Below are 10,913 nucleotides of genomic sequence, written 5' to 3'. Positions count from 1 at the left end.
GAAGGTAAAGAAATCATACATCATGGCATTATACATTCATACACATTATTATATATATTGTCGAGGATGTCTATCCTCTACACAGAAGATTCCACAAGTTGCTCACAGCAGATATACCCATATATATGGCCATATCTACTGATGACACCTTAACCTAACTAGTGAAGGTGGAAGAACAACCTAGCATCATATCATCAACAAACTTATTAATTAACCTTTTAAATTTAAAGTAGCAAGTATTACTAGGCAGTGCAATAAACATTGCTAATTCTAGAAGAACACGTTTCAGCTAGCTATATATATTATTTGGTCCACCATAACCTTGATGCGCGCTACTTAGCTAATTAACTACAACAGTAGGAGCATGTGCAGTTTACATCCTACGTACCAGCGATCAACATTTGCAATGGCTAGACACACACGATGATTGCATGGATGGATATATAATTCAGGATTGATCAGCTGTGCTGGTTGGCTGGCGAAACTTTACTGGCGACGACGACGACGATGACATTGAGATGGCCGGATTTGCAGGCTACTACCAGATGAAGCTCATCTCGGCGTTGGCGCGCGCAGCGTCGTCGTCATCGTCGCGGGACGGGGAGTGGACATGGCGGCCCTCGTAGGTGGTGATCACCATGCGAGGGTCCTCAGCTAGCCGCTCCACCCGCTTCTTCACCCTACAGTTGTCCTGCGTGCAACGGTAGTAGCTCCTGCATGCATCATATCATAAATTCAAGTACTCTACGTACTAATAGTAAAATGGATGCAAATCAATTATATATACATGCATTTGTATATATAGACGATAGATCAACTGTGATGGTATGGTGTTTGATTAGTCATTTAATTTGCTGCTAACGACGAGAGGGTGGCCGGCTTCTCCAAAAACTAGAGCCCGAGCCGGAGAAGAGCTCTGCCAAACAAACTATAGAGCTAGCTTCTTGCGACTTCTCGGCTCCTGCTACACAGTTGAGGAGACGGAGCCCCGAGAGAGCCGCAACAAGCTTGGCCTTAAATCAAACGGTCGCCACATAAACTGTGACAAAATGTGCTAGTATAGCCAACAAATAGACTTAAGCCTACTCGCAAAAAAAAGACTTATTAAGCCTAGATCAATTTATATCTCTTACGACCATCACCATAATTTTCGATATTTGAAAATTAATTCCAGACATGTAGCTTTGCTGCAACGTTAATATAAATTCAATCTTAAAGGCGTGCATAGTAGCTAGCTTGTCTAATTGACCTAACCTAGCTAACAGCTCTCATGGATATTTGCTTTGAGCACTGCTAACTTTTCTTTACACACATGGACACATGCATGTGCATGGGACACGGCACAACACGACACAGTAGACAAGCTAGTGTAGACTGTAGATCGCTCGTGTTAATAGTTTGTTCACTACAACTCTACAACTAGCTAGTACTGCTCTATTTTAGTTTGCACTTAGCACTTTTACTAGTATAATTATCATCATATAATTAATAATTGTTAATATAGTTATACAGAGGTACTGCTCCTATGTACAACTCCTGCTAGTAGCTGGTAGTTAAAAGTACACCGATTGGAAATCTCAATCATGGCCTGACACATCAACAAGGAAAATGTAGAGATACTGATCTGAGTGAGTAATAATAATAATATTCCGGGCTACCCAGGTAGCATCATTTCACTCAGCCTAAGGGCCATACTAGTAGATTGATAAAGATGCGGTAATAATTACAAGAACAAAAAAACTTGGGGCCCAATTTGCAAAGCTCAAACCCACCTTTTCATCATCATCTTGCCCTTTACCAAACAGTAAAGATTCTCTCCTACCGAGGCCGGCCAGCCACTTCATCCCACACGGGAGAAACTAATAAAGACTATTGTAATATTTTCCTTTTTGTAAAAAAACTACATGTTATATATTATTTCACAATTTTGCGGAGTGTGATCCATTATTTATGTATATGTATATGCTCTTTTTTTATTATTTATTACGGAGTTGCCAAATGATGCTAGATCAGTTGGTTTAGACACTCCGACGGCATCTCCTGAGTTCGAATTTCAGGGAGAGCAAATTTTAGACCCATCCTCGTACTAAAGTACTAGAGCCCTCTGAACCTAATTCTTACTGGACGACAGAAAGACCATCGTGTATAGATGGAGTTTATGGGTTTTCTCGCCGGACGAGAAGACATTTTCTTCTTAATTTGAAAGCTATGATGACAATCTTAACCGTCCCGTTGAGTTTTTTTTATTATTTATGGAGTTTTTTTTTTAAAAAAGATGGATGATTGCCAAGATTAGCCAACTGATTGGAAAAAAAGGGGCATGGGTATGGTGTGATTCAGACACCGAGGTAGGGGAGGAGGGTTATTTCTTAGTGGCATCATTGCAGATGGCTAATCAGATTGGACTGGATGCTGGGCTCATGTCTGCTGCAGCGTGGGTGGGTCAATGCTTGGCGTTGCCTGCCATGATAGCCAATTCAGGGATCGATCGGATTCACACGCATACACACGACACACGCTTCTAGGTACGTGTGGTGGTTTCATCATTTGGATCAGCTTGGTTAATTCGCTCTGCTCACGTGAGAAGATATAGATCATGTCATATATTGTCATGTCATCTCTACTTCTTGTGACTAAGGCCTTGTTTAGTTTGCAAAAATTTGGGTTTTAGGCTACTGTAGCACTTTCGTTTTTATTTGACAAACATTGTCCAATCACAGAGTAACTAGGCTCAAAAGATTCATCTCACAAGTTACAGGTAAACTCTGCAATTAGTTTTTATTTTCGTCTATATTTAATGCTCCATGCATACGATCAAAGATTCGATGTGATGGAGAATCTTGAAAAATTTTGCGAACTAAACAGGGCCTAACTTCCTACTACTACTTGTGACTACAAGTACGTACGTGTCCACTCCTAATAAGCAACAAGTGATTTGTTTTTAGAATAACTACAATAAAATTTTTTATTTAATATACTTGCACTCTCAACAAAATGTGATTTCGTCCATATATACTTGGGACTTGTTTAGTTCCAAAATATTTTGCAAAATCGACACTGTAGCTCTTTCGTTTGTATTTGACAAATATTATCCAATCATGGACTAACTAGGCTAAAAAGATTCGTCTCGTCAATTTCGACCAAACTGTACAATTAGTTTTTATTTTTGTCTATATTTAATATTTTATGCATGTGTTTAAAGATTCGATGTGACGGGGAATCTGAAAAATTTTGCAAAATTTTTTAGAGTCGCCGTTGCCTACAGTAGTAGGCATGGACGAGTGGACGTTAGTGGGTTAGATGGTGCAATGAGTATTCAACCTACTACTGCTACTACTATTTGTTAGGATGCACGTCATTCTCTCTACATGCACTGGGGCACAATGCAAGAGCCAATATTCAGGACCCACATGAAATGTACTGGTGATCCTTAAGCTTATTATTAGCATATATATATATATATATATATATATATATATATATATATATATATATATATATATATATATATTATCTGATATATGTTATACCTTCATTAAATAAAATAAATATCAGGCACACGAATGTCACCACCAACAGATGGTTACTTTTACTCTGAGCAAAATATCTTATCCTTAATTAATGAGAGAAACTACATGATATATATTAGGGGAATTGAATTTAGTTAATTAGATATGGGATAAACAGGAAGGGGACCAGACACACAACAAAGTCATCTTAGGACCAGCTTTGCAAGAACTTTTTCCTTTTCAGATCCAATGACTAGCACTTTAGGAAAAAGCAACTGTGGGAGAGTGGAAAGGCTTGTGAAAATGCTCTCTCGTTTGCTTCTTGCAGAAGTGCACTGAACTCTGTATTTACAAAATAAGCTTTATGTGGATATTCAGGTTTTAACATTTTGCTTCTTCTCTCCTTTTTTTTTGGCGGTACAACCCTAGGCTGGTATTATGCTAAGAAATTGCACTGAACAATTCAAAGCACAGCCATATCATAAATACATTCGAGCAATAGTTAGAAAAATATGTTATGATCGATTATTATTAACTAGCCATATAGCTGATGATGAACTAATAATGTTACATTGCAATGTATCTTGCACCTTAGTGTTCGATTGGTTCTTAGTTAATGTAGAAATATATGTAAATACTGATATTGTTCTTTTGATGAAAATGGCCATTGAGAACAAATGATTGATCGGCGCTAAATTACTATCGTATACAAAATTACATACTATCACTACTTCCCAAGAAACAAATATCCGAATATATTGACAGAATAAAATTACTGCAAATAATCACACAAAATGAATTCATGAATCTGGTGGGTTTTCAACAAAATAAGTTCATGATCCTTCTAATTCCGTCGCTGCATAAATATATTATGCAGTTGTTTCAAAATATAACATGGTTCCAATCACAATTCGGGTCACACTTGTTGTCCATAGAAATAACTACTTACATAAATAAAAGCATCGTCGATCATGATAAATAATAAGAATACATTTTATTTTAATTAATCTTATTCTTTAACTAGGATCAAAAGATACGGTGCCATATGTTTTGTTGCATATATGATCAAAGTTGTTTGACTAGATTCAATAGCAGAAATTGTACCTTTGGCGCGGCAAAAAAGTATTTCTGAGTGTTTGCTAGAGCACATGCGAAATCAACAATTTTTTTTGTGCTAGTAAAGATATATTTGTGAATGATTATACTTGGTATCATTTGTCCATAAAAGTTTTGGCACACCATCCCGTGAATAAATTGTAAATTCATTGTTGTAATCTCTCTTACCGGAGAAGGTAAGATAAAAGAGAATTTTTATCAAAGTCGAAAAGGCACAAAGGAGGTATGTGGTGTTTGCATTATGACATATTTTTTTAGACAAGGGATAAAACAATATCCGGCTATAAGAACCTTTTATCACATTACACTTTATCAGAAAAACCACAAGAATTAGAGTAATATTCACATTTGAGTTAACACTAGCAAGCCAGTCTCCCTAGTAAACAAAAGGAACGGTAAATATAGATTATTAGTTGGTTCTATTTTAATGTAACTTCAATCTAACACTGCAAGTAGATGGTGCACAGAATTTCTCTTCCCCACTCTACTTGTTTTATATTTAAGATTTTTTTTGTGTCGCTCATATTGTCAAGGCATATTAAATCCAGTAATTGTTGCTTATATTAATGTGGATCAGTTTAGAAGGAAACTAATTTAGTTGTATATACAAAACCAAATTAGTCTTAAACTATTATATATATCCTTGGCCAAAGAATATGTGAAGTTTAATTTATAGCTGGTGTAATTAATTAACAAAACCATTCTTCAGGCCTTCAGGGAGATTAATTACCTTTTTTATGAATTGTGTGTGTGTGTGGGGGGGGGTGATTAGCTTAATTGCCTAGGAGTCTTAGGAGCAAATTAATGAAAACTAACTCCATGCTACATGAATATATCTAGAACGGGAACGGACATATATAATGCTTATAGTAAGTTAATTTGAGCTGATCTCACACGACTCACAAATGCAAAAGCATCCCAAAATCTTCAAAATATATATCGATGACGACTTTGCAAAGGAATTGAAGAGAGGGTGATCTCATGGAATCAACAACGTGCTTGACAGATTTGAAACTAAAGAGCAGTGCAATTATGCATGTGCATGTAATCGTTAACAAGCCATGGCATGGCATGGAACGGAGATGTACGTGAATTATCGCTGATCGGGAGCGAGCAAATGTAATAATTAATGTGCTAGAACCTGCATGCCATGCATCTATAGCTAGCTAGTGCGTCCTCGACGTCCGTGCACAAACCCAACATGCATGCGTATGATGATGATGATGATGAGAGCGAGATCGAGGAGAGGAGAGGAGGTACATATATACCTTGGGTGCTGCGTGTTCTTGACGACCTTCTGGCCGTACTTGCGCCACTTGTAGCCGTCGTCGAGCACGTCGACGTCGCTCATCGTCTTGAAGCAGAACCGCGGCTCGCGCACCTTCCGCCGCGCCTTCCCTCCTCCTCCTCCTCCGCCGCCGCCCGCCTTCTTCATCCTCACGGCGCCCACCCCCAGCGCCGCCGCCGCCGACCCCTCGCTGATCACCGCAGCAGCTCCCTTCCCCCTCGGCGGCCTCCCGCCTTGTTGGCCTGCTTGGCGATCATGCGCCGGCGCCGGCCCTCCTGCTTCTTCGCAGGCCGTCGTCGTCGTCGACCTAATCCATCGAATTAATTGACATGGAGGATGAGAAGTAGGCGGCGCCGGGGATCGGAGGGAGAGAAAAGAGATCTGATGATGAGCTAGCGAGCCGAGCTTACCATGGGTGAGGAGGAGGCGACGCCCTCGTGGGAGGGGAAAGGGAAGCGTGCGGCGCTGCTGCTGCTGCATGGCCATGGAGGTGGTGGTGGAGGGTGATGGACGAAGCCGCGTGCGAGGAAGAGGCCGCCGAGGAGGTGGTGGTGGTTGTTGGGTGGTGGTGGTGGTCCAGGAGAAGGGAAGAGGAGCCGTAACCTAGCACGCCATGGTGGGCGAGGGCGAGGCCGCTCGTCGGCGGAGGGGACGGTTGGAACGCGAAGGTTATGGTGGGGGTGGACGACGACGAGGCGGCCGCCATGCCGCCGGCGGCTCCGGCGGTGGACGACGAGGTCATGTGCTGGCCACCGTGGCCCAGCGCCATCACCGTCCTCCCTGGCGACGGGAACATGGTCCTCGATCCCTTTCTTCTCCTTTCTATTTTGTCTCTCAGTCGTCTCTCTCTCTGGCTTTTGCTTTGCTTTGCTTTCCCCAGGAGTAGCGGTAGCTAGAGGATCGATCGATCTCGGAGCAAAGTGAGGTGTGTCCGTGTGTGATATAAACTGCTTCGATCTTGTTGTTGTTGGGGAACTTGGGAGCTATTAGGGACAAAAAATGAAATAATTTTGTGAAAGCGGTGGTAGAGCAGCTGTGGAGAGCATGCAAAGGGTGACATATGGCCGGACCTATGCACAGTGCCGCGCCATCTCATCATCACTGGCTAGCTAGCTCTTGGGTAAGGCCTTGTTTAGTTGGCAAAATTTTAGGATTTCAGGTACTTTAGTACTTTCGTTTGTATATTTGACAAATATTGTCACTAGCTAGGTTTAAAAGATTCGTCTCACAAATTATAGGTAAACTGTATAATTAGTTTTTATTTTTGTCTATATTTAATACTTCATACATGTGCCATAAGAGTCGATGTGACAGAGAATCTAAAGTTTTTGACAAAACTTTTTAGAAACTAATAAACAAGACCTAAAAGACTGGAATTCAGAGCACCAGCAGTGTCATCACGGTCACGTCCGACTAATATTCATGATGGTGCCAATTCTTGTCAGATTACTTTGCACGATCAGAATTATTGGTAACTGCAGCATCTGGTTGTAGAATGGGATAGATCGAGCCAGTATATTCAGCCGCGCACAGGCGCACGACGTGTGGGAGCGTGGGAACGTGATCACCGCGCTCAGGACATGGCAAACAGTTGCCGACTGAACTAGCTCTAGCACAGTTTCAACACTGATCAAATTTCCTCAAATTTAACTAGCTTTATAAAAAAATATTAGTGATGTTTATATTACAAATATACTTATTATAAAAATGTATTCCATGATTTATCTAATGGTACTAATTATGTATTATAAATATTAATATCCTTTTATGTAAAATTGGTCAAAGCTCTAAATATTTGACTTCTCAAAAAGCGAGAATGACATTCTTTGTGGCACGGAGGAACTACTTGCGCTTGTCGTTTTACTTGCTTAGCACATTTGAAGTTCTTGTTTGGAAATTGAAGTTCGTCCTCTATGGTTTTCAAATTTGAATTCTTTCATGAGATACTATATTTGAGTCTTCGATTAAGCTTGTTTGCCATAAAAAGATACTACCTTCCAAAAAATCCACGAGAAATAATCTAAATTCATGGTTTGGAAACTAGAAAGTAGCATTTAAAATTGGATAACCAAACACATGCCCTAAATGAGATGACAAAATCTAAGCCGTGAATTTAGATAATTTATTCCTTGATTTTTTTTTAAAGCCATTGGGGGCGAACATCTTAACGAACTAGATCCAACCAAATGGATCGTGCTTAATTTTAGCATCTAACTTGAAAAATCATAATTTCTATGGTTTGTTGTTGTTTGAATCATAATTTTTTATGAACTAGTACCCTATTTCTATGGTCAAGCTAAGCTCCGCCGATCTAAACGTTTGCCTTAGATTAGACACCTGACTGAACAATTCAGTAGGAGTATTTCAGTACGACTTCCTCCATGATTGGCTTGGACGACGTATGAGCTGAAAGCTAGAAACACCAGTATCCCAGGTAGATCGACAGGTCAAATCTGTTCCGCGTAGGTGGGCCATATATAGTGGACGATGTCGTCGATGGCAACCTTTGAAATTAACCAAAGGCGAGCACCAGCAGGCAGCAGGGCGCGGTCGATTGCATTGCGTGCAACTGCATGTCGTCTGTAGTGTTGTATGATCCCGATCGAATCCATCTCGTCTACCCTGCCGCGCTGCAGAAAGCTCGCTAGGGCTACCCCATGCTCCGTCGTAGCAGCAGTAGTTTTTGTCACGAATTGATGGCAGAGGCTGACCCCGCTGTGCAAAGAGCTTCCCTTTTGTAAAGCCAAAAATTATTCTGAGTCTTTTGGACACATCTGATCGACATTCTTTTGAACCATGGCAGATATCATATGATGACCTTTTTCTCGTTTTTTGCGAGAATATGATGGTTTTTCTTTGTTAGTACGACGATGTATACATTGAGAGTAGAATCTGGAATAATACCCTTCGTCCTGAAAAAAAATACATTTCTAACACTTATGTATTGCCCCCAGGAATATACAAGTATATCCTCTCCATCATAAATAATAAGTGCTCATCTCACATTTTAATTAAGTAGTCAAGTAATCTCAAATTTAACCAACTATATGAAATCACTAATGTTTATATATAATACCAAATATACGTCATATATTTTTATAGTAAATTTATTTAGAGATATAAATCTAGTCGAAATTAAAAGTACTTGACTTCTCAAAAATGCGAGATAAGTCTTGTTTTAAGATAGAGGGAATATGTGATGTGCTATCTAAAAAGGTCCATATAGATATTCTATTGAATAAAGTATAGAGTTTGTAGGTGCAATCTAGCTTTTGTCTAATAGAAGCACTATGGGAGAATAAAAGGTGTAGAGAGATATGTGTGTGTTTTGTTGTTGGCTATAACTTCCTATCTCGATCGTTATGTGAAATTATCTGTATTCTTTCCTAGACAAAGGGAATAGGTAGACAGATAGATAGTGATGTCTATCAGCAGAGAATGAATTAAGATTGGGACCAAATCGAATCAATAGGTCCGATCAACAAATTAATAATGTATAAATAAATTAGGTGGTTAGTTTGAGATGTACTCTCTATGTCCCTAAATAAGTGTTGCTATGACATTTATTTGCATTGGAAACCCTATCATTCTTTTTTCTTCTTATTCTTCCCCACCTCCATATTGGATACGCGTGTATCTTTCCATGTGATTGGATCAAATTTCGTATGTGTGAAAAGAGATTGGAATTGAGATAAGGTGGTGATGGAGAGTGTTTTTTTTCAACTTACCAAAAAATCAAGACTTTGAGTGGATTTTTGAAAACTCTTGGAGATGATCTAAGAGCCAAATTATACAATAATTTATCAATAAAGTTTTTTTATGATATGATATTATTTCTTACACATTTCTATTCCTCATCGCATCAATTGCTATCTAGACCTGCCCGTGCCATGATTTTGGGAAGATCCTTTTTTCTACATAGTATCATAGTATATAACTCCTATACAAGTGCTATTCTACACCCTAGGTGTAGAATACTATTATACACTAAAGTGTTATACTGAACAAAATTCAGTATTGTTCAGTACCCGTGTTTCAGCATTATTCAGTATTTCGTGGTTCTGGGTGTAAGACTGGATGATACTGAACGTTGTTCAGTATTGCTCAGTATTTTTTCTGCTCAGTTTTAACTTGCGGTGTAGAATAATATTCTATACCTAGGGTGTAGAATAGCGCTGCCAGAAGATATATATATATATATATATATATATATATAGATTGAGTGTGTATACATATACATAATACATGTAGCATCCTCGCAGTAATATTCTAGTAGAGTAGTAGCTAGGGCGCGTAGATGAGTGCTCAATAATTGGCAAAGAATATACGGGGAGAATGAGATAAAGAGAGGGGCTGCGGCGCGCTCGCATGCATGCATGCATGCATGCATTCATGCACGGATCGGAAGAGGGGGATAATAACCAGCAGCCAAGGCGTGCATGTGCATTGCCACCGGCGGCAGGCGTGCATGTGCGCCTCCGAGATGAGCAAATTATGAATATGGATCGATGCGCACATCGACCGGCCGGCCGGACCGTATATATCGGTGGCGCATGCAGTGTGATTCTGCTGCTGGCCTGGCACTCACTCATGCTCCGAATTCGGCCTTGTTTAGTTTCGAAAAGATTTAGAATTTTCGTTTTTATTTGATAAATATTATCTAATTATGGACTAACTAGGTTTAAAAGATTTATCTTGTGATTTATAGACAAACTGTGTAATTAGTTTTTGTTTTCGTCTATATCTAATACTTCGTACATATGTTCTACTTGAAAAGATTTTGGTTTTCGTGATGAACTAAACAAGCACTTCGTCGATCTCACACGAGCGACGGATCGGACACACAGCAGGTGCCTGCTGCCTTTCTCGCAGTGCTCGCAATCGCAAGATGGCGCCATCATGGCCGGCCGGCGGGCCTCCTCTCGCCTCGTCGTCTTCCCAGCACTACTAGCTAGCTAGCAGCTGCAGGCCATCATCAGCATCGATTGTCCCTCCATGCT

The 10,913-nt window shown here is 39.9% G+C and overlaps 1 protein-coding gene across 1 annotated transcript; it reads right to left on the bottom strand.

Moving 5' to 3' along the window:
- LOC8086449 (probable WRKY transcription factor 12) lies at positions 1-6,926 on the bottom strand. Its single transcript, XM_002455008.2, has 3 exons — positions 6,324-6,926; positions 5,894-6,220; positions 1-713 (listed from the first exon to the last, which is right to left on the bottom strand). Exons 1-3 carry the CDS (start codon positions 6,707-6,709, stop codon positions 539-541), a joined length of 888 nt encoding a protein of 295 aa, XP_002455053.2. The 5' UTR covers positions 6,710-6,926; the 3' UTR covers positions 1-538.

This window comes from Sorghum bicolor, chromosome 3 (assembly GCF_000003195.3).
Source record: "Sorghum bicolor cultivar BTx623 chromosome 3, Sorghum_bicolor_NCBIv3, whole genome shotgun sequence".
In the NCBI taxonomy this organism is placed as follows: Eukaryota; Viridiplantae; Streptophyta; class Magnoliopsida; order Poales; family Poaceae; genus Sorghum; species Sorghum bicolor.
Note: the sequence above shows the minus strand (reverse complement) of the source record. Positions and strands in the feature narration are given on the sequence as shown.

What these genes read in the sequence shown, in the direction of transcription:
- LOC8086449 (XM_002455008.2), bottom strand. Translation starts at nt 6,709, where the DNA reads ATGTTCCCGTCGCCAGGGAGGACGGTGATGGCGCTGGGCCACGGTGGC. An exon ending in TCGCCTCCTCCTCACCCATG is followed by an intron (nt 6,221 to 6,323) that starts GTAAGCTCGGCT and finishes TCGATGGATTAG; the next exon opens with GTCGACGACGACGACGGCCT. An exon ending in AAGAACACGCAGCACCCAAG is followed by an intron (nt 714 to 5,893) that starts GTATATATGTAC and finishes TGATGCATGCAG; the next exon opens with GAGCTACTACCGTTGCACGC.